General features: G+C 41.3%; 1 protein-coding gene across 10 annotated transcripts in view; it reads left to right on the top strand.

Annotated features, from left to right (window-relative positions):
- The window catches only part of dnmt3ab (DNA (cytosine-5-)-methyltransferase 3 alpha b), a 608585-nt gene that overhangs the window by 201058 nt on the left and 382144 nt on the right, over positions 1–25383 (top strand). For all 10 annotated transcript variants that reach the window (XM_060854172.1, XM_060854193.1, XM_060854182.1 and 7 more), the window contains one exon: positions 14188–14566. In XM_060854172.1, the coding sequence (XP_060710155.1) occupies positions 14188–14566 (379 nt within the window). The remainder of the gene's footprint in view (positions 1–14187; positions 14567–25383) is intronic.

Raw genomic sequence — 25383 nt, 5'->3', positions numbered from 1 at the left:
CCCCTAGCCAGCATTAACAAGGTGTAAGTCAGGAATCTGGCTGAATACTACAGCTCGAACAATGCATAACAAGCTCCATTCCATTCAGGATAAAACAGCCAACTTGTTTGGCACTGCATCCATAAACTTAAATATTCACTTCCTCCACCAGTGATGCACAATGACAGCAGTGTGTACCAACTATGAGATTCAGTCACTTTCCAAACCTGAAAGCTCTGTCACCTGGAAGGACAATGGCAGTAGATGCTTGAAAACACTACATGCTCAAGTCACACAGCATCCATGGAACCATGTGGCTATAATTTTACTATCACTGGTTCAAAATTCTGAAACTACCTGCTGAAGAGCACTGTAAGCCTACCCTGCAGGTCACTGACCACAGGGAGTTAGGGTCAGCACACCATCACCTCCTAGAGCGAAAGCTAAGGCAAGAAATTCTGACTTTGCAAATGATGGCTTCATCCCATGTTATAAAAAGAGAAAACAATCTTTCATCAAATTCTGTTGAAGTATTCAGATCAGGAAATAAATGTTTTAATTGAATTAAAAGGCAATGACTGAAGCTGGAGCTTATAGACTTTACAGAGAATTATACAATTCAGCATGGCACCATTCAGCTCCTGATCACTACTAGACCTTGGGAAACTTGACGATGTTATCTTGTAACGGAAACTTAATTTATTGCCTGACTCCAACATAGGAGATCAGATACTTGTCAATAGACTGTGAGTAATTTGCGATTCTTTCTATTCCTTTCGCAGCTCACTTTCTCAGGAGATGTCACTAATTACCATTAAATGTAAGATGGTAGTGGAGCAGGGCTCTGAGCACAGGGCTCTTCCATTTTGCTTTTTGTTTGTTTTCTTTTTTTCTCTCTTGTGTTTTTTATTCTCCTCTAGTTTAGTTTACTCACCTCTTGATGAAGAGCTCAGTTGCAGCGATTGGGCCCAGCAGGGTGGATTCAGGGGAGCAATGTCAGAGGCCAGTTTGGGCCCTGTACCAGACCCTGCAGCATTAACAGCAGCTGCATTGGCGAGGTGGGCCTGAACAGACTCATGGCAATGCCGGTGGAGTCCAGTTTGGGTCAGTCCAGTACCCGACAACCAATGGCAAGGTTCAATGTGGCCTCGCAGTGATGAGGGCATCAGTGGGGGAGATGGCGCTGAAGTGTGGGCGCCTTGCATTCCAATGGCAGTGTGGCCAAAGGGGACTTGTGTCTGACTCCCAGGCACATGGTCCAGGCGGAGTACTTAACAGGAAGGACTGTAACATTGGACACTTCCTTTATTTCGTCATTTTTCTGCCTTTATATTCTATGTCTTGGTTTATTATTCTATGATTTAAGCTGCCATCGAGAGTGGCAACATTATTCAACATTTTTCACTGTGTTTTGTTATATGATGCACGTGCCAATAAATGAATCAAATTACCAGCAGAAACCTGCTTTCTTGAAGTTCTCTACCTCGGCTGTTCTGCTACACCTATACCTGATATCTGACACAACAAGGATTATAACTGACACTGTCGTGGGATACAAACTTTATGTATGCAACTTGATGAAGTTTATACTTCCCTAATTGTGTTTTGTTTATTTGACAACATTCAATCATGTGATCAATCATATTTCCCGTGGTAATAAAGCCCTTTACCCTGGCAATCCACTGCTATTTGTTGTAAATGCTCCTCTGCTGACACCAGAATCGACCTCACTGCAGCCCAAGGCTTACAGCGCAGGCACCAACCCACATACACACACACACACACACACACACACACACACACACACATTTTCCTCTGTAACTCCCAAATCTATTGACTGCCTTGTCAATTCTGGCACTCTAACTGGTTCTGTTATACCATCTTTTCTTGTTTTTCCTACCAGTTAAACACCGTGTCCAACGTGACTACCAGCTCCAAGCTGCCACTAGATTTAAAATGGAGTTTTATGGAGTTTTATGTGGGTTGTGACAGCAATCAGTAGAGTAAAGCTAGCTTTGTCCCCTGTGAGGTGTATCATGTGTAGGTAGAAATTTTCTCTGTGTTTGCATCCACAGTCATTTCTATTAAAGGACAGGTTCACTCAAGGCCAAATTACATTACATTTGGGTATTGATGAATCATTTCAACTTCATTTTATGGTATGTTACTGAAGTGGTATAGATTTTAGTGTAATCTTATGTGACAGTTTCAGAACCTAGTTGACTGGGCACTGAACTGAGACAACACACAACCCTACTGCTTTTCAACTCAGACATTCACCAAAAAGAAAAAGTTAAAAATCACACAACACCAGGTTATAGTCCAACAGGTTTAATTGGAAGCACACTAGCTTTCGGAGCAACGCTTGAAAGCTAGTGTGCTTCCAATTAAACCTGTTGGACTATAACCTGGTGTTGTGTGATTTTAAACTTTGTACACCCCAGTCCAACACCGGCATCTCCAAATCACGACCAAAAAGAAAGGCAGATTGTGGTGGAATGTGGAAGTCATTTCTAAAGAGTATGTTGGAATCTCTTACTAAGAGGACTGTTCTCACCGAGATGATGGGTTTGTCAGGGATGGGAAATGACACACTGATGAACATTTAATAAACATTAAATCCTGCAAATGTTGAAAACTAAAACGGATACAGAGAATGCCAATTCTTTGATATGCTACTCCAGTAATTTTCACCTTTGACAGTAAATTCTGTAGGCAAAATTGAAATTAATTTTAATGATTTGTTAACATGCCAGTACTACGTTTTTAACCATACCATGTGCTCTAAAATCTGGTATTTCTCTGTGTGAGCGCTTCCCTGTGGATAGAGGATGTATGGTGGTTTCTTTGGGAGCTGCTTAGAATTGAGATAGTCCTGTACTATCTCATGTTGGGTTGTGAGTTGTTGAAATAGTGTACCACATTTGTCATTTGAAGAGGTCATAGCTTGATGAGTTAGTTCAGTAATTGGCCTGAAAGACAACTTGCTTCTATATGACAATGTTGTCTGTGCATCCGTAATCACACCTCTGTTTCAGAACATTGCCTCATTGTATCCAGTGATTTGCTTGAGAGCTCAGGATAGCGATGTCATTAATCAGTTTCTGCATGGTGGTCCTTTCCATCTGATCTCCCAGTATGTTGTAGCCGAGACAAGAAAGTTTAATTGTATATTTGAGCTCAAGTCCCCTTAACAGCGTGGTGAGGATTCTTGAGAGTTAGCCCCAATGTGTTTTGAACTTCTGTCACAGAAACTCAACAACAAATATTGCCATACTTTTCTAGATGATTTTACACTGATATCATTCTGTTCCCCTGCCCTGCCCTTTAAAACATGGCCAGAGAAACTGATATCAGCTATATGTTCATGGGAAAGGTGGATTAACTCTTCGGATCACAGCATATTGTCAGGACTATACTGCTAAGCTGCATTTGATGTGCTTGCAATATAAACAGCAATCCTTTCAGCAACTGGGAAAAGAAGACATAAATTACATCACACATTGGTGAAACAAAGCATTACATAAAAAATTGAAATTTCATTCCTTCTGATTTAAGTACAGAATATGTACAGGATCAGAGGTAGTTAATCATGACACAATATGTCATTCCATTCCCTGAGGGAAGCAGTTAAACTGGACAAGTGAATTTAGTTTGGGCCCAATCACGATAATCATTCCTTTCAGAGAATTTATTGCAATATGACATTTCTCTCAGTGGAGCCAGACATTTTTATAGCCTTGCTTTATAGCGCCACCAGTTAACCTTTAAATGCCCAGGTTACAATGCTGGTAAATAATTTATTTTCTGAGCAGTCTAGTGGGGCTATTTATTACAAAGGAGAATGAAGGATCCTGATTAGCATTTCATCAACGAATACATTGCAATATTTATATTTAGTGTTGCTATACTACTTGTGTGAAATACTTGTAAAATCAAGTGGGGAAAATAACATCATGGAAAAAAGAACTTATTGGAATTTAAGCTTTTTTGAAACATGAACAAATTGTAGTGGAACAAAATGGTGAGTTCATATTGTACTCTCAAGAATATGAAAGTGGGTCATCAAGTTCAGGTAAAGAAAACATATGTATTGAGTTGCAAATAGAAGAGAATCCTTACAGTATGGAAACAGGCCAGCTGGCCCAAAACGTCCACACCAAACCTCCGAAGAATAACCCATTTCTTTACGTTTACCTCTGACTACTGCATCTAACCTGAACACTATGGACAATTGAGCATGGATAACTCACCTGACAATGTCCATAGTTTGTCTGCCAATTTACACCTCTCATCATTAGCTTTGCACAGACAGCAACTTGCCCTCAACCTCTCTGTTATTTTTAAGCATTTACTGAATGCATGCACATTAAACTCAAAAGAAGCTCACTGCAGAAGTGTTACAGCTAGTATTTCACATTGCGTGGAGCCTTTGTCATGAAGTGATAATTGTTAATGTACAGCCAATCAATCTCTCTGGCATAAACAGGGAACAGTGTAACCTGTATGTTTCACAGAATCTCTACAGTGTGGAAAAAGGCCATTCAGCCCATAAAGTCTACACTGATCCTCCTACAGCATCCCACTCAGACCCACCTCATCCCTGTAACCCTGCATTTCGCATGACTCACCCACCCAGTCTGCACATCCTTGGACACTGGCAATTTAGCATGGCCAATCCACCCTAACCTGCACATCTTTGGACAGTGGGAAGAAACCCACGCAGGCACAGTGAGAATGTGCAACATGTGCAAACTGACAGTCGCCCAAGGGTGGAGTCAAACCCAGGACTCTGGCACTGTGATAGTGGTGCTAACCAATGAGTCACCATGCCTTTGTGTCTGATGTCAATTCTGCTTAGAAACTTCAAATTAAAAATCATGTGTTACCTCCTGTCTCCTTTATCACTCTCTCTTAAATCAATCTTTCTTAAATCAATCTTGGTTTGCTTCTGATTCATCCTTTTTCTCTATTGTTTCTTTCTCAGGCCTGTAATCCTGTGGGTGCTACACTGTTTGTCCCAATATTCACGATTCAGGGGCCCCTTGCACTTACAACAAATTAAACTGCAAAGGTTTTACAAGCTGCAGTGAGCAGGAAAGTGTGTAACTCAAACTCTGGGACAGAGGGAGGTTGGGTGCTGTAAAATTTGCTAGTCCCCTTTTGGACTTGATCTGGGCTTAGTGCCCTCCCTGTGCCTTACAGAATTCTCCAACTCCCTTAACATTTCATCGCTCCCTCCACCCAGTAAAGGCCTGAAAGCCCTGAAGTAAACAGCTGGAGGATTCAGAAATGGTCATACCATTGCACAGGGGATTCCAGAAATGGTCATGCTGGCCTGTCCCTGATTTCCTGTCTGGCTTGTTCAATCCAGCCTCACTTTAGCTGTGTACAGGCCATTATATTTTTCCATAAGCCTGAGCCAGCAAATATACTGCCTGCTAGTCAGGTGGTGGTTATTTTGAGAATAGAGCTTTCTGCAATTTGGACCAGTCTGCTTTTGTATTATTGTGAGCTTTGCTCATCACTTTTCCCTTAATTTCTGTCTTTGAGGAAAGCTTTTTACTGAATCAGAAAACGCGCCCTTTTTCCATGGCTAGATCTGTGTGTTTGCATCGGTGATTATAAATACCTTTATAGAGATAAGACTTCAATTTTAATATCTAGGTATTTTTCATACCTTTTGGTTTCCTTTTATTTCTGCTTTTTTTAATATATATTCTGGTTTTGTAACCAAGATGGTACTGGAGAATGGTGCTGCTGTACTCGTATACTTGAGTACACATGACAATAAAATCAAATTCTCATTCTGCCACAAGCAAGCACTCTGCTGCCAGATCCACCTGCAATATCCTGGAATTCCTGACCTGACACAATGGTGGGAGTTCAGAGGAAGAGTCACTCGACTCAAAACATCAGCTGTGCTTTCTCTCCACTGCCTGGCCTGCTGAGTTTCTCCAGCAATTGCTGTTTTTGTTGTTGACTGTGGTGGGGGTGCCATGTCTGAAAGACTGCAGTGTTCCTCCACCTTCTCAGGGCAATGAAAGTGGCCAGATATCAAGGACAAACTCATTCTTGTTCAAAATTATCCACCGGGTTCACTACGAAATCGCACTCTGGCAAAATTTATGAATGTACATAATGGAATGAACTGCTAAACAGAGGACCTCCGAAGCAGGAAGGGAGGGCTGCACATGTAGATTTTGAAGGGAATGAAGAGAAAAAAAATTGAGGGATAAAGTTTGCCAACAGTGAAGCTGAGTTGTTACTGTAAATTTGTGTATGCTTATGCTTTATTCAAACTTCTTGCCATTGAAAGGAAAAATATCTTCATTAAAAATCATTCAAGTTTTAAAATATTTCTGCCAGCCTGCCTCAGACATGTCATTCTCCAACTGAAACAACGGGATAACTATCTGATCCCAGGACAATGTCAGCACCACGGCTTCAGGACCTTTTTGCGAGAGCCTTTGTTTGGGTTCACTGTTCTGATAATGTCATTAGGGCTGCAGTGGGTTTCCATTGCAGAGGGTCAGCCTGAGATTGAAAACCCACCGTTTGTGGGCATTAGTGCTGCTGCTTATCAATAATATTCACCATTGCTCTCCTTTAAAAGAACTGTCACTTGAGCAGATAGTCCCTTCGCTACTTTAGGAAACAACTTGTTGCGTTATTTACGTAAATGAAAATATTGTTTTTGCATCATGAATTTACCACAGAGAATCTGCAGCTGCTGGCCACAGTCTAGTTACTGTGATCATAAATGGTGACTCTGATCAAAGCTGATCGGATTCTCAAAACATATGACAAAGAAAGTGTGGGTTAATTATTGTAATTCTTCAAATATTAGTTTCTCACTCTGACTATCATTAGGAAAGCATTGAAGATGAAAGCAATTAACGTAATATCAAATTAGTCTACTTCCTGTCTGCAAGGCATTAGATTTTTTTTAGATTACTTACAGTGTGGAAACAGGCCCTTTGGCCCAACAAGTCCACACCGACCCGCCAAAGCACAACCCACCCATACCCCTACATTTACCCCTTATCTAACACTGTGGGCAATTTAACATGGCCAATTCTCCTGACCCGCACATCTTTGGACTGTGGGAGGAAACCGGAGCACCCACAGACACAGTGAGAACGTGCAAACTCCACGCAGTCATTCGCCTGAGGCAGGAATTGAACCTGGGTCTCTGGTACTGTGAGGCAGCAGTGTTAACCACTGTGCCACCATGCCGTATTGTTGGGTATGTTTTCCATTTTGTATTAATTTATTGAATTAGCTTTTTTGGGTTTGATCCAAATGCCTAATTTTACCACTTCTGTTGCAACTTGTTTGATGAAAAATGGAATATGTAAATGGCACACGTGCTAGCACACATCACACCCCTACACACACACACACAACACATCACACCCCTACACACACACACTCACACACACACACACACACACACACACACACTCCTACACTCCTACACTCAAATTCGCATAATCATATTCCACATACATACACTCTCACATGCACATACATACACACATAGATTCATATGGATGTATGCACACATGCTCACACACATGCACACAGGCCTACTCACACTGATATACACTTACACATACATACATGTGTACACGCACAATTTTAGCAAAGTCATGAACATTTTAGAGAAGAGTTCATTGACTGTGCCAGTGATCATTGAAACTGGAGAAATTCCAACACCAGGTTTATTTTAGACATGATATTTAATTTGTTTAGTGTGAATAATTCATAATGATCTACTTCACAAGTTACAGTTCACAGCATAGATGGGAAAACCTATAAATCTGTGATATACTCTATTAACGTAGTCCCAAGCCACAAAGTAAATTGACTCGTAACAGTCATAATTAAAATTAGAAATTGCATTTAATTTCTCGAGTGCAGACTTCAAAAGGAACCAGACAAATGCCATGAAACTGACCTGCTCCAACTGCACTAGGAACATAAGAAGAAGCAGAATATGAATCAGACCTTCACCCCACTGCACCCACTGTACACCAAGACCAAAAATAATGACATGCTCATGGCAAGGTTTGTTTTATTCAATGATAGCATTGGATGCAGACATCTCTGTTCAGGCTTGAGCCACCTTCTTAAATTATTGCATTCATGTGGTGCAGATATATCCAAGGTGCTGTTAAGGAGGGCCTTCCTGGATTTTGACCGAGTGACACTGAGGAATTGGTGGTATTGTTCCAAATCAGGATAATGAGTGTCTTGGAGGGACATTGCCAGTGATGGCCTTTCCATGTATCTGCTGCCCTTGTCCTTCTAGACAGTAGAGCTTCGGTATTTGGAAGCCAGTGGTCCACAGTGCTGCCATTGTGCTTCATAGTTTGGGGAAGTGAATGTTTATGTTAGTGGAGGGTATGCTAATCAAGAGGGCTACTTTGTCCTGGATGGTGTCGAAGTTTGTGATTTTTGTTGGAGCCGCCCCATCCAGGCAAGTGGGGAGTATCCCATTACACTCCTGACTTGTGCCTGGGAGATGCCATTGGCTGCCAAGTTGACTGGTTTGCTAACCAGAAGTGGATCAGATATCAAAACAAAATAAAAAAGGGAATAGTTGGAGCTTATGATAAAAGGAGCTGGGTAAATAAGCACTATTTTCAGTTCTGTTTGGAGAGTTGCCTGCCAGAAACAGTGACTGATTTGTACTGCCAAGTAAATGGGCTGTTGGAAAACTGTGCAGGTATACGTTAAGCTACAGGAAGAGGGAGCTTGCCCTTTCACAGGCTCCAACTGATCATAGAGACATATGGTCATACAGCACGGAAACAGACCCTTTTGTCCAACCAATCCGTGATAACCAGGATCCCAAACTAAATAGTCTCATCTGCATACTCCAGGATCTTATCCTTCAATACCTTTCCTCTCCGTGCACTTATCCACGTGCACGTGATAATTGTGCCCACATTGATCACTTCCTCAAGGGGTCCATTCCATCCATGAACCATCCTCTATGGAAAAATAATTTGCCTCGCATGTCTTTTTTAAATCTCTCTCCTCTCACTTTAAAAATGTGTCTCCCAGTCTTGAAGTCCCCAACCAAAGGAGAAGCTAACTACCAATAACTCTGTCTATACTTTTCATGATTTTATAAACCTCTGTAAGGTCCTCAACCTCCTATACTCCAGTGAAAAAAGTCCCAGCCTATCCAACCTTTCCTTATAACTCAAACCTGCCACACTTGGCAACATGTGGTGAATCTCTTAGAATCATAGAATCCCTACAGTGTGGAAACAGGCCCTTCAGCCCAATAAGTCCACACCGACCCTCCAAAGAATAACACACCCATTCCCCTACCCTATTATCGTATATTTACCCCTGACTAATGCACCTAACCTGCACATCCTTCAACACTATGGGAAATGTAGCATGGCCATTCCACCTAACCTGCCACATTTTGGATTGTGGGAGGGGACCAGAGCACCCAGAGGAAAGCCACACAGACACAGGGGGAACATGCAAGCTCCACACAAACAGCCGCCTGAGGCTGGATTTGAACCTGGGTCCCTGGCGCAGTGTGGCAGCAGTGCTAACTATTGAATCATGTCCGCCTTAATGTGAAGAGAAACAAAATGTGAGAGGTAGTAGGTAAAAGACAGGGGCATGGAACCAGCCGTGTAGCTGTTATTGAGAGCTGGTGCAGAGGTGAGGTACTGAGTGCCTCTTTCTATACTGTAACTATTGAGTGGCTTTGGAAATCAGGAGGACAGTGACAATTCTCAAAAGTTCCAGCCTCTAACTTGTACCTGAAGCCGCAGTATTTTACAGGCTGATTTAATTCATTTCAGGGATGTAATTGAGTGGTGGATTTAGCAACAGAATAATAATTAAATGTCAGGAGGACCTGGTTAAGTTCTCACTTGCTAGTGATGGTCATTACCTGACATTTTGGAGGTGCAAGTGTTACTTGCCACTACTGCCCCCCACCTCCAACCTAGATGTTTTATGGACATGGATTGCTTCAGTATCTGAGGAGTCCTGAATAATGCTGGACACTGTGCAATCATCGGTGAACATCCTCACTTCAGACCCTCTGATGGAGAGAAGGTCATTAATGAAGCAGCTGAAGATGGTTGGGCCGAGGACACTACCCTGAGGAACCCTGCAGTGGAGTGACTGACCTTCAGTCAGACTGAGCAACTGGACGAGGCAATGGCCTTGTGGGATTATCGCTGGTCTGCTCATCCAGAAACCCAGGAATATTCTGGGGACCTGGGTTTGAATCTTGCCAAAGCAGGTGATGAAGTTTGAATTAAATAATTTTTAAAAAACACAAAATTTGGCATTGAGAGTCTAATGATGACTATGAATTCATTGTTGATTGTTCGGGGAAAAGCACTTATCTGGATCACTAGTTTCACCGGATTTCGGATTGATGCTAGGCTCAGTGAATGTCAAAGGCAGTTGAACCCTTTCTTTCACATTTGAACTAAGGCTGTAATGAGATCAGGAGCTAAGTGGCCTTGCTGGAATCTAGACTGAGCATTCATGAGCAACGTATTACTGAACACTCATCAGTTTGCTGATGAGCAAGAAAGGACTGATGGGACAGTAATTAACTGGCCTGCGATGGGAGCAGGAGGAATTGGATTGGGCATACCTGGACAATTTTCTACATTGTTGGGTACAGGCCAGCATTGTAATTGTATGGGAACAGCTTGGATATTGGTATTTGGATAGTGCTTGAGCCTATCTTTAGTATTATTGCCTGAATGTTGTTGGAGCTTATATTCTTTGCAGTACTAGAGTCTTCAGCCTTTTCTTGCTTTCAAATAGAGTGAATATAATTGGCTGGTATCTGTGATGTTGTGATCTTCAAGAGGAGATCATGACGGAGCATTTGCTTGGAGACTTCTAGCTGAATATGTTTGCGAATGCTTCAGGTTCCTCTTCCATGCTGACAACTCCCACTTTGTAGAGCTTCCTCCCCCCTCTGTTAGCTCTTCACATCACTCACAACAGGATGCTCTCTTTATTCATTCGTGGGATAAGGGCGTAACTGAGTAAACCAGTATTTATACTTCATCCCATTTGATCAGGTAAGGGTCAACTGATGGGTCTGGAGTCACATGTAGGACAGACCAGGTAAGGATGGCAGATTCCTTCCAGAAGGGACATTACTGAGTCTTTCCAACAACCAACTAAAGATTTATGGCACTAACTCTTAATTGCAGATTTCTGTTTTAAATTTAAATTACACAATGTGCCATGGCAGGATTTGAATCTGAGAACATTCCTTGGGTCTCTGTATTGATAATCTAGTGATTTGACCATTGCAGGGCTGAAGACCTAAGATCTGATCCACTGTTTATAGGGTCACAGCTCTGTCTATGACATGCTGCTTCTGCCATTTAGTACGCCCTCCTGCTCTCTTCAGTGAAGCAGGGATGATGTTGCAGTTTCATGGTCATGTCCTGAGCTGTGAGATTAGGGATGAGTACAGTTCAACTGTTGTTGATGGCCCACAGCACCTCATAGATGATCTGTCTTGAGGTGCTAGATCTGTCAGAAGTTTGTCCCATTTAATGTAGTGGTGATGCCCCACAACATGATGGAGAAGATGCTGTCTCATAAGAACTGTGCCATGGTCCCTCATACCAATACTGTATGAGCAGCTGGATCTACAACAGAGAGATTGGTGAGAACATGGCGAGGCTTCTCCCTCTCGTTGGGCCCTTCACCATTTGCCATAATCCCAGTCAAACCAGAAATGGCCATCTCAACCCAGAGCCTTGTTGCTGGGCCATTTCCAGTGATTTTACTGAATATTCCCAGATATCCAATGGGAAACAAGCCAGATTCCCTCACAGAGGTTTGTCTCATGGCTGCAATAAGTTGATAATCTTGGTCTTCATGTGGAATATTGTGATGAATTGAGTAGGAAAAAGCTTCAACAGTAAAGGAAAAGACCATTTTGATCATGACTTAAGTAACATTGGAGATGAACTGAATAAATCTGCTTAATAAGTCAGCTGGCTCAGATGATGATTATCTTATTAAAAAACTAAACAGTGCATGTGGATTGTAATCTTAACGCATATCTGGTCATTCTCATCTGAAAAGTAAATTATTGGTATTATGGCTAGTTATACCCCATACTAGGTTAAAATTGGACCAGGCTTTGTAAAACTGAAGTATTTAATTAAAAGAGTAGCAGATCTGAAGAACTCAGTGTGGGATTTGGATATAAAGATGAACAAGCACAACAGGATTTTATTATAATCAAAACATACAGAATATCCTGTGCTGCCCATTTACATAATTGTCTGAATTCTCATTATGCACTCAACTGCAAGTCAGCAGAAAACATTAGCACAATCTACCCTGAAATGTTTAATTTCCTCTTGCAGTCACTATCCAACACAGAAGAAGTCTTGTGTGATTACTAACTTTGTATAGCATGGATAAATCAATAAATGACCTTGTACATCTCAAAAATGCACAAATAACTTGGTAATCTTTAACTTTTTGGAAGTTAATCTTGATATCACAAGAGCCTTCAGTGATATCTGCAGGTATTGTGTGTGTGTGGTGGTGCAGTGATGTAACTGTTTGGTTTAGGAGGGATGAAAATGTATTGCTCTCTACAAATGTCCAATTCCACTAAGGCTGATAGTGGAGCTTCAGTTGCACAGCCATGTGTACCTGCTGTGAGACTCTCGCTGCCGGCTCTTTATCAACACAGTTGGTTCATTTGTGTGGGGTGACAACCAGGAGGAAGAGAGTCTCCACGGAAAAGGTGGGAGTGGGGAAGGGGGTGGGGGACAGGAGGGTGGAGTGGAGAGGATGAGGAGGGTGAGGGAGGAGGAGTGTTGGTGGGGGGGGGGGGGGCAGAGGGGGTGTACTTTCTGCCACACACATGATAATTCTACAGCTGTCACAAAACTGCATGAAACTTATGATTTGAAGATGCCAGTGTTGGACTGGGGTGGACAAAGTTAAAAATCACACAACACTAGGTGATAGTCCAACAGGTTTATTTAGAAGCACTAGCTTTTGGAGCGCTGCTCCATCAGGTGGTTGTGGAATATAAGATGGTATGACACAGAATTTATAGCAAAAGTTTACAGTGTGATGTAACTGAAATGAGGATTATCCAGAGTGTCTGTGTCTTTTGACTCTTACTCTGCAGAACTACTGGGGACTTATGATTTGAGGGGGATATTACCAATTGCAATGGTCAAAGTGACGGATCAGCCTTATAACCTTCCCACTCCCCCATTAATTCACAGCCTCCTGTGCTGACAAGCACCAGCTTTACTCCTGACGGAGTTTCAACAAAACCAATCACTGGTGATGGCCATTTCTCCCACCTCCTTGCAATAAAATTATTTTGTTGTTTGCAAATTAAACTCTGCACTGTTGAGTTACATCACGTATGGGATGGTTTTGAGTGACTGCTGCATTGACATTGATCCAATGAAATTACTGTACCTTAATGTTTAGCTGGTAGACTGAAATCACAGAATACTGTCTTTAAGACTTGAATTTCTACAAACGCTGGTTGGTGGTGGGATTGCTGCTGACAATATTGGATTTTCTTCCACTGCAGCTTCATTCAGGAGGGGAAAGGAACTTGCAGTTCGTCATTTTATTTTCTGATTTTTTTTTTAACCATGTGTTGATTTCAACCAGTTCTTTAATTGAGCCTAAATCAATACCTTTCTACTTTGGTATTTCTTAAAATAGATGTTTTAGTTGTTCGCTTATGAATATTACCATGTTTTTACCTGGTAAAACTCCAAAGACATATGCAACAAGAATGCAACCCCCCTGCCTTCCCCCAGACTTTACAATGCGTTAGGCATGAGGCAAGAGGGTTATGGTTGGAGAGAAAGTCCATTAATGCATTTGCATTTGCAAAAAAAGGCAATACTCTATGAAAAAGAATTCTGTGAAAATGTTTGATGGAACATTTTGGAATTTTAGAACAAGCAAACCCACTGCATTGTTATCTGGATATCCATTCTGTATTCGGGCCTTATGTTGATGACCTGGAAATGTGTCAATATTTGAGCTGCATTCACATAATAACACAATGTAAATGGACTTATAATTTATAATTTATGGACAAAATGTCACAGGAGGAATATAGTCCAAACTTTTCCTTTGATGAACTTTAGATGATTACTAATCCATTCTGTTCCTTCAATGTAGGTGGACATCAATGAAGCTTCCAGTGAAATGGTGACAGCCCCAAAGTGCCAATCTTCCCAGGAGTCATCATCACAGGTACACAATGGAGAGGTGGAAAGTAACCAGCAAGCCATCGGCAACTCCCAGCAGTTTGGAGAAAGGAGTGTTCCTGAGAATGGTGACCGTGGAAAATCTGTCCCTCAGGCTCAGAACTTGAAAGATCAAGAGTCCAATGAAGAAAGCACAAGTCTCGATGGAGAAGTTGAAATAGATTTAGAGATGGAGAATGGATGTTATACCCTGAAAGATGGACAGGATTCTGAAAAGGGAGAAAATGAGAAGGTACCATCCAATCACAGAAAGAAATACAAAAAGCGACAAATAGAAGCTGCTGAAAAAGGTTTGAAAACTTTAATAAATCTGTTTGTTTATATCTTGTAGCCTTACAATTAGCGCTGGCTGAGGCATATCTAGAAAAGTAACAAACAGCCCAAAATTTGAATTTCTTTAAATTGATTTTACTGAAGGATTTCAAATTGAATATTCGGATCTCATTGCCTCAGTATTACTGTAACAGCGTATCATGCAAGAATTAAACTTCCTACAGCAAAATTGTGGTAGGTTCAAAAATCTGGGCCTGAATATACTGACATGAAGGACTGATGTGATTGCATTAGGCTTTGGGAAAATAATGTTTATAGAGTTAAGTAATTCTTTTGAGAACCTAACTCTCGGACATTTGTGGTGTTGCTACTGGAATTAGTGATGAATAAATGGGATTAGTTTTTGTGTTCATCGTTTTTGTTCACCCCAGAACTAACAATAATCAGGCCCAATCTCTGGTTAAACCAGCACAGCTAATTCGTGGGATGGACCACAGTAGTTTGTTTTTGTAGTACAGTGTCATTAGGAGTCACTGACATAAATACCAGTCAATCATGCATAATGCAAAATATATTCCTGTCTTAGATGAAAACAAAACTGCGCTGAAGTGTATCTGTTACCTGAAGAAACATTTTCTGGAATTGGAGTATATTACAGACCTGAAGAGCACATCTTTTATGAACAGTGAAATCTTGTGCATTGTCATTTAACTCATTGCCTTTACTTTTTCACTAAAAACGTACTCGCGTGCTGGCAACTTTGCAGAAGGACTTTGGAGGAGCAGCACTTCCTTATTTTTTTGAGATTTCCTTTGCACAAATTGAAACATAACATTCAGTCAATAACAGTAACTACTAATGAACAAACAATGCATTGTAAGAAAGAGAGTATCCGTCCGAAATGACTATGTTGACGTTTTTGAGAGAAATGATGCCCTAAGTGACATAGTGCGCCAAGCTCCCAGAAAATCCTTCACATCAATTTTGAGAAGTATTCTTTCATGACATGTAGGCATCATCAGCTGGTGCAGCTTCTATTGCCAATCCCTCTTTGCCATTGTGAATGTGGGGTGAGCTGGCTTCATGAACTGCTGCAGAGCTTGATGTGTAGGAACAAAGCCAATTCTTTGAGGGAGGTAACTCCAGGATTTTAACCCAGTGATGCTGAAGAAATGGTGATCTAGTTCCAGGTCACCATGGTGATTGTATTAGAGGGGAGCTTGCTGGTGGATGTGGTTCCTTGTGTCAGCTGTTCCTTCTCCTTCTAGATAGAGGAGCTTATGGGTTTGGAAATACTGTTGAAGGAGCTTCGACAAGTTACTTAAGACATGTAAACTCAAGCCAATGGGAACTCAGAACAGAAAGGCCAGGAAATTAGCTGAATGCAAGATGATGATAATAACTGAGTAGATGCAGTCAGATTTGATGAGGGAGGTAAAGTTTTAAAGATTGAGTTAAAGGAAATCTACAAGCAGTTGACTGATTCACAGATAACTTTGAACCTTTGTTGGAGGAAAGTGTTGCCAATGTGAGACATTGGCTCATATTGGAGCATTTTCCCAGAGTTAGCGAGTAGTAGCTCAGGTTGAGGTTCTAGATGTAAGTTTGTTCGCTGAACTGAAAGGTTCAGTTTCAGATGTTTCGCCACCATACTAGGTAACATCTTTAGTGAGCCGCCGGATGAAGCACTGCTTGTTGTTGAGAAATTGGCAGGCTGTGTTTATTGGGTACACGTTCTTTTTGAATACACAGTATAGGTGATTTCCTCTGCTCTTTGTAGTTCCTCTGTGCTGCGGTGTGTGGTGGCTCGTTGAAACAATGTTCTAATGCAGCTTCGTTTGTGGATGTTGGGATGATTGCTTCTGTAGTTCAGTTTATGGTCAGTATGTGCTGTTTTCCTGTAAACACTGGTTTGAAGTTCCCCATTGGCTGTTTGCTCTACTGCGACATCTAGGAATGGCAGTTTGTTGTTGTTTTCCTCTTCTTTAGTGAATTTTATACCAGATTTCTTGGCATCATGGTAGCCCACAAACCCACCAACACACTAAAACAGCAGCTACTGAACTTGAAGGTCCCTGTACAAACAACAAGCAAAACTAATGTCATTTACAAAGTACCTTGCAAGAACTGTAACAAATACCACATGGGACAAACAGGCAGAAAACTAGCCACCAGAGTATATGAACATTGCTACAGAAAATGATATCACCAACCCAAGTAAACCTAAACACATAAATATAAAGCGGGCCATACCACCAGTGCTTCATCCAGAGGCTCACTGATGATGTTACCCAGTATGTGGTGGCGAAATGTCTGAAACACAAACCTTGCAGTTCAGCGAGCAAACCTACGTCCACTTCCCCAGTGTGTTACACATCAGGAATGGATATCCCACATCTGTTTGCAATTGGCTAGTTGGTTATTGTGAAACATAGGGTCCCATCCAAGATCATCCTGACATCATAGTAGCATCATTTGGGTGTTAAAAGAACTAACAGATGCTCTTTGTGTGCCTGTTTGTAAAATCTTTCCAAGATGTCAATGGCAGAGTGTCAGGGAGAGCAAATAAAGTCATTTTAGGGACAGTATTGCAATGTTTACACTGGGCAGGCTGACTTAACATCGGTCCCATGCTCAATGTTTTATCTTTGTGTTTCTCGAACTTGAACGCTGTTAGACTGCAAATTCCTGAAGGTGTATTATTTCTTACAGCCTCATGTGACTGTTCAACTCCAGCATTGCAGCTTGGCACCTGATTTCAGTGCAGCAGTAAATATACCCCCCCACCTCCCCCACCTCCCCCACCCCATATACATTTTAATAACAATTAGGTCCTAACTCTTTACAAATAATACAACTTGCCTCTTTTTTTTCAAAGAAAACCCTCTGAATCTATTCAGACTGTTCGTATTATTAAATTTTTAACATTATGTTTTAAATAAGATTAAAAGTAAATATTTAAGAGTAAACCGAAGACCTTAAGAATCTTCATGGCTTATTTGCTTTTCTAAAAAAAACCAATATTCACGATACCATTTCACTTGTTCAGTGTCGTGCCTCTTCTTCTTAATTTAAGTAGCATGGCCAGTGATCACTTCCCATCACTTCACTTCAAGATCTCTATTCCAATTCTGTGACGTAGATTTCACTTCCAGCCACCATCTCCCATAAGTTTTCCAGCTTCCTGTTACACTGCTCTGCTTGGATTCTTGTATTTAATATTTCCTCATTTAAATGCTTTAGACTTGCTCCCAGTTTGTTATTAAGTCTCCAGTAAACCATTCCGTAGTTGTAATATAGTATTAAGCTGCAAGTGGAAGTTACTAATTTACTGTCTGAGTTCAGCATTATCATTCTTTTCTTTTTCCACACCTTTTACTCACAGCATGTACTGCTGACGTTTTGACCAGAGTTAAGGATTTCTACTTTTGAGTGCCTCATCTTCAGTGTCTCCTCTATAGGCTCCTTTCCATTTGTCATTTATACCCCTCTCAGTCTTCACTTTCTTCACATCATTGTCTTTGTTCTATCGTTCTAACATTTCATCCTGGAGTGTCGTGGGATTTTTGAAATATTCTCCATAGCTGCCATAATTTATCAAATCATTTTTATTTCCTTTTCTGTCAAGACCCTTCACGTCCTTCAACAGTGACCCTGAGATTTCAGTATCTAACTGTACCCTGTTCATTTGGCTTTGCATGTTATCTATTGGGGCAATGGAATGTACCTCATCATATTTTGATCAGGGGGTGCTTTTCATTGGATGTTCTACTTTTGACCTGCAGTGAGGCCTCCTTTATCTCAGTTTTCTGAGATTGGCTGCGGCTCTTTGCAACTCTCAGCCCCAGAGTGTGAGAACCCTTTGTTTTCCTGATGTAAAACACATAGTTAACATCTGTCCTTTTGGTGTCCGTCTGATATGGGTTGTTCCGAGCTGTCGGATCTCCATTCCCCTAAATATCTTTAGCATGACATTGCTTGGTTTCCAACATCTTACCTTGGTAGCCATTTTGTTACAAATTTTCAGGAAAGACTTTCTGGTTTAGTCTGAGTCAGATGATGATGCTAGTGACCTGGACATAATCTTCACCTTTAGATTTATGGTTAGACTCATAGATAGAGTCGTACAGCACAGAAACAGACCCTTCAGCCCAACTCATTCTTTTACGCTGAAAGACTGGAGCGACTGGGCTTGTATACCCTTGAGTTTAAAAGACTGAGAGAGAATCTGATTGAGACATATAAGATTATTAAAGGATTGGACACTCTGGAGGCAAGAAACATGTTTCCACTGATGGGTGAGCGCCGAACCAGAGAACACAGCTTAAAAATACGGGGTAGACCATTTAGGACAGAGATGAGGAGAAACTTCTTCACCCAGAGAGTGGTGGCTGTGTGGAATGCTCTGCCCCAGAGAGCAGTGGAGGCCCAGTCTCTGGATTCATTTAAGAAAGAGTTGGATAGAGCTCTCAAGGATAGTGGAATCAAGAGTTATGGAGATAAGGCAGAAACAGGATACTGATTAAGAATGATCAGCCATGATCATATTGAATGGTTGTGCAGGCTCAAAGGGCAGAATGGCCTACTCCTGCACCTATTGTCTATTGTCTACCTAATTTCCTAAATTGTACTAGTGTCATTTACTTGTGTTTGACCCATATCCCTGTAAACCTTTCTTATCCATGTATCTATCCAAATGTTTTTTTAAATGTTGTAATTGTACTTGCCTGAACCACTTCTTCTGGCCGTTTGTTCCATACACACACCTTCTGTGTGAAAAAGTTGCCCCTCAGGTCCCTTTTAAATCTTGCCCTGACAAAGTCATTGAGGTTGGGTGCTTATTTCTCATTCTTCCTTTAGAATGAATAGTTGTGTGAATATTTTTTCTTTCTGGAAACTGCCTCACCCTGACATTTCTTGCAGATGTATGGTTCTTGTGTCAATTACATCATCAGACTCATCATCACTTCTGAACAGTGGATGCTATGGTTTATTTCCTTTTCATCCATCCTGTTGGTATGTTTCTGAAAACTCATTTCTCATTGTCAGTTCCAATGTTGAACACCTTTTCATAAGTGACTTTCCATAATTTGATCCAAATGCCACCCTGTCCTTCTTATGGTCATTCCCAGATTTTGCACGTCTTTCACTCTGTCAGGAGTGTATTTGTTTGCTGCTATCTTACTGCATCAAGCCTATTGCCTTTTCCTTTACTTTACTGAAGGCTAGCTCTTTGAGCACTAATCAGTCTCTTCATCTGGTTAGAGCATTGTGTACTTCAGAAATGTTTATACTCTATAATGTTGTGAGTTCCAATCAAGTCTTTTATTATTTCAAGCCGTGCAGAACAACTGAACTGAACTGATCTGTCAGCCTTTCATCTGTTTCCTTGAATTTACATTTTCTGGCTGTATATTTCAACTCTGTTGGGAAAGTGTCAATAAGCTCACCTCAATCCTGTCTCAGGCCTTGCTGCTCATTATCAGGGATCTGATGTATTTGATTTTGGCTGGAGTCATATGCAGAGTCTACCAAAAGAAATGTTCTGACTGTCATCTTAACACATCCCTGTCACTTCATCCCAAAATAGGATTTCTTTTTCAATTAGAAAGTTACTTAAAGTCAGTTTGCACTTTTTGTTTAAACTTAACAAATACTTCTGTGAAATAATCACCTTCCTCGTCCCCATAGGCAGCAGCTGTGTGCACAGTGATAGCTGTTTCCTTTTGCACATTTCACTCCAGCTTTCTCTCTCTGCCATTAATTCAGGTTGATTTTCCTCAATTTAATCGATCACTAAATCCATTCAAGGTGGTTGAGTCTTTGTCACTGCTGCCACCATGTTATGCATTCTCTCTCCCAGAATTATGAATAACAATATTTTAAAATAGAAAACACTCTTGCTTTCAGCTTCCTCTTCTTTCACCATTACCTGGTCCAGCTCTGACTCTTCCCTTCCCTTTCTGGAGTTTTCTCTCAATTTCCAGAAATAGACTGTCAACTAAAATTCATCACAAACCAACCGTCCACTACAGTTACTGCAGCTACACGTCCTCTGCCTCTGCTTTCTGTGAGGAATCCATTCCATTCCCCCAGATTTTCCATCTCTGTCACCTCTGTATATGCTGCGGACCACAATTGTTCATTTGGCATATCCTCTTTTTTACCTCAAAGTCGATTTCCCCTCCCCTCCACTACACTCTATTGACAGAGCCATTACCGTATCCAACCCATGTCCCACATCCTTTCCTCTCCATCCCTAAACCATGACCAAGTTCTTTTTGTCCTCAATTTCCAGGTTGCCAGCCTCTGTATTCAAAGGGTGATTCTTCACCATTCCTTCATTTCTACCAACTCCAGCATGATGCCACTACTGAACAGATACTCTCCTCCTTTCCCTTGTCAGTATTCTGAAAGGCTGGTTCCCTTCATGACACATTATCCCCATCTCTATCACTCCTAACAGCCCCTGCTTCCATTGCCCTTTCATTCGCAGTGTTTCCTGCTCACCGACCGTGGCTGAAGGGCTTATGCCTGAAACGTCGATTCTCCTGTCCCTCAGATGCTGCCTGACCCGCTGTGCTTTTCCAGCACCACACTCTCGACTCACTGTCCATGGCCTTAAACACTCGCTCCAGGTGAAGCAACAACTTGCTTCTCCACCTTTCTAGCCAGGCTGCTGGATTTGCTGCTCACAGTGCAGCCTCCTGTTCACTTGGCAAACCAAATACAGACTGAGTGCAGCACCTCCAGTCAGTCCACATCATCCTGAGCTTCTAGTCACCTGCTGTTTCAACCATCTTTCACTCTTGGACATATTCTCTGCTCTCATACTCTCTCCCATTCTGTCCTGGGCTTGCTGCAGTGTTCACGTGGAGCCCAGTTACAGCTGGAGAAGTAGAACTTTCATTTCTCATTTTGCAACTTTGCAGTTTTCTGGACTCATCACTGAGATGATAACTTCAAACATCGAACTCTGTTCTCCATTTTGACTACTTTGCCCACGTGCCTATACCTTATTACCATTTGTTCTGTTTTCACTCAGAGCTGACGTTTATTCTGCTGTTGACACCTACATTACTCAAATGAGTGTTCCTTCACTCTGACCAATATTGCTCTCTTTGCATTTTCTTCCATAGTCCCTTTGTTTTCTAATCTCCCTCCTTCTCTAAACTTTCCCTGACCTTCCTTTCTGTTCCACTCTCCCCTCCCCACTTTCCAATAACAACAAATCGACTACATTTCCATTTCTCTCTCTACAGTTGCTGTCAGACCTGCTAAGTTTCTCTATCATTTTCAGTTTTTATTTTTAGAAATCTTGAGGTGTCTGATTATTGCAGAGTAGAAATCGACCAAGCAAGTAGAATGCTAAACTTTGTGTCCCTCAGAGCACCCAGTTCAGACAATACCTTCAGTACTGTGTTCAGTTTCCATGGATGACCAAACGCCAAGGAGCCAGTGAAGAGTGGAAATGGTGGAAAGGTCAGCCTAAGACTGATCTCTAATCATAGAATCTGTATTGTGCGGAAGCAGGCCATTTGGCCCATCAAGTTTACACTAACCCTCTGAAGAGCATCCCACCCAGACCCACCTTCCTGCCTTTTATCCCTCTAACTCTGCATTTCCCATGGCTAATCCATCTAGCCGCATGTACCTGGACACCATGCCCAATCCTCCTAACCCGCACATCTAACGTCATGAAACTTTCAAGAAATCTATGCACTCCCTCCTTGATGGATGACTGAGAGGGAAACTTGCAGAAGTGTGCCATGGTACACGATAAAGTCACCTATCATGTTACACTTTGGGTGTAAGGGAAAGAATTATTTAGAGTGAGAGGGGGCAGATGTAAAAGAGACTTAAGGGGCAACTTTTTCACACAGAAGGTGGTACATGTGTGGAATGAGCTGCCAGAGGAAGTGAGTGAAGGCTAGTATGATTGCAACATTTAAAAGGTATCTGGATGGGTATATGGGTTTTGAGAGATATGGGCCGGTTGCTGGCAGGTGTGATTAGGTTGGGTTGGGATAGCTGGTCAGCGAGGACGAGTTGGACCGAAGGGTCTGTTTCCATGCCGTACATTTCTATGAATCTATGACTATGACTCTAATTATCTTTCTTCACTGTAATTGCATGATCGAAATGTATGAAGATAATGTTTCTATATTTCATTAAATTCAGTCTCTATGTGGGACCAGAAGCAAGTTGGTCTTTGAAAGTGCATTTGATATGAACCAGTAGAAACAAAATCTAAGCAAGAAGGTGGGACTGTTCTCCCTGAAGAGAAGAAGGCAGAGAGCAGATTTGATAGAGGAAATCGTGAGCTCATTGCAGAGCAGATAGGGAGAAGCTGTTCCCGCTCATAAAACTAAACTGAATGAGGAGGCAGAGGTTAATAGTGATGTGCAAGAGGTGATGGGAGAAAAGCCCTGATCTCACAGTGAGTGGTTAGGGTGTGAAATGCATGGCCTGGAAATGTGGTGGAGGCAGGTTTGATTCAGGCATTCAAGTGAGCATCAGATGATTATTTGGACAGATTTGGTGTACAGGGTATAGGGTAAAGGTGGATGATTGACACTAGGTGATGGAATGGGCTGAATGGCCTCCTACACCTCCGATGATTCTGTGATTCTGGTAGATTCAACCTGCTCACTCAGGAGAGGATTCCTTCACCTTGGACAAAATCACAAAAATAACAGAGATGACATTCTTCCTGTTGGTGATGTCCTCCCCATGCACAGGTTGTGGTGTATTTTCCTGAATGTAAGGTTTAATATTTCATTCAATTTCAGATTAATAGTTTAAGAACTTGGCTTCAGCATATATTTCATTAAAGTCAGGCCCATAGACAAATATTTAAGTAAATCTGTGTCTAACTGGAAATGTTAATTCCTGGACACAATTTTTAAATATAGTGGCATATCAGAGTACCTTTATAGCATTCCATTTCTTGCACCATTGTTCAGTAATCACATTAAAAATGAGTGTGTACTGTGCTAGCATCTAAATGAAGGAAGCTAGGTTAGTCTTTGTGGAGTAAAATGTTTGTTTTGAATTATGGGTACCAAGTGTAACCCTTCACTGCATTATATTCCTTATAGGTGTTCCCTTATGTAAGGTCAGTGAAGAACTTGTTATGGACCAGGAATTAACATTTCCAGTTGTCCAACTTCTTGCAAGTTCCTTGGTGTGTTATTTCTCGTGTTCAATAGTGGAGACTCATTGGTAAGATTGAGAAGCTGTGAAAGATCAATACTGCATTGAGGCTACTTTTAGGCATTGTGGAGAGGGTACACCTCCAGGAAGATAACATAATAAACTTAACAGCACTTTGGCAAGACAGTGGTTTTATTTTATCAGATATAGGAGCAGAATTCAGCCATTTGGCCCATTGAATTTGCTCCTCCATTCGATCATGGCTGATACGTTTCCCAACCCCATTCTCCTGCCTTCTCCCTGTAAACCTTGATTACTTGACTAATCAGTCTGGTTGTTGTATTTTGCCACCGGACCTATTTTAGCCTTTTATTTGTAGTTTACCAACTTACTTTCAAACTCACTTTTGGAACAAAAAATGCTCTTTGCCTTGTGGCCACCTCACTTTCAATTGATGCAAATACAAATCTGCTTGGCCTCAGAGGATAAAGAGATGGACATGGTAAGGCAGCTATTGCTCCTGGCCTTACCAGGCTCCCTACTGAGCAAGGTGTGCATACACTGATGCATATATGGACAATTTCACCATCAGCAGCATCATTGGATAGGAAGGAGGAAACTGAAATATTAGGAGAATACATGCTTTCAGTTAGATCATGATTGAATATGCTATTGTAATATCAGAACAAAGGTTTGATAGTGAGTGTGACATTCCAGAGATGTGACATGCGATAGTGCCTTGCATGCCATGTTTATGTCAATAATTACATAAAGCTGAAACAGATATTAGCAGCATGGCTGACCTATGATCCAGATAACTGCAGTTACCCTCAAGCTTTCCACCTGCTCAAATAGGGAGTGGGCAACACTTTTTTTGGAAAGTTGATTAGAATGTTAGAGCTCATCGTGTTTTGAGTTTTGTTTGTAAACTACAAACGCGCTCCACAAGGTAAAAGGTAAGCAAGAACTGTAGAGGAAAGAAGAGTAGTAAGAAAAGAAATAAAAAGAAAATGAGAAATGGATGGAAGAAAGCAGCAAACAAGCAGGAACCTGAAAGCTGCTCTTCCACAGCCGCCATCTTGGAATGCAGACATTGACATCATTCTCAGTGAATTAGTGAACAAGAGTATCAATGCTTGCCAGGTTGTGTATCTGTTAATCCCTGCCGTATATTTCACATCATGATCATGACTGGAAGCCCCTTCTCTGTAACATTGAAGGCATTGAAAAATGACGCCAAAATCTGTTTTTTCATGGGATTGACTTGAAATTCATTTCAGCAAGTTTAATCTTTAAACTATTTTTACAGCCTCGTTGTCAAATAAAATACAAAATATGAAGGCTTGATTCTTCAGTGCTGGATGACAAAATGAAAAGTTGAATGACATCATCCAATCAATATCGCTGATTACTCTGAACATGTAGGAGAGAGATATTTGTGAATATTTATGCTGACAGTCTCACACCTGAAACTGACTTTTTTTTCTATTATACAATTTGCGTCAAAAATAAATTCATTTTCTGACTGAAGAAGTACTCAGAAGCAACAGAATAACTGTAGGGGGATTGTATGTAACCATGGGTCATATCTCCTGTGGACTGTTGGGATATTTCCTGTTGTGGACATGGCCAGTAGCAGAGCTGAAACCAAAGAGGATGATGGTATTTTCATCCCCAA

Source organism: Hemiscyllium ocellatum, chromosome 3 (assembly GCF_020745735.1).
Source record: "Hemiscyllium ocellatum isolate sHemOce1 chromosome 3, sHemOce1.pat.X.cur, whole genome shotgun sequence".
Lineage (NCBI taxonomy): Eukaryota > Metazoa > Chordata > Chondrichthyes > Orectolobiformes > Hemiscylliidae > Hemiscyllium > Hemiscyllium ocellatum.
The sequence above is the reverse complement of the archived record's forward strand: the minus strand, read 5'-3'. Positions and strand labels throughout refer to the sequence as shown.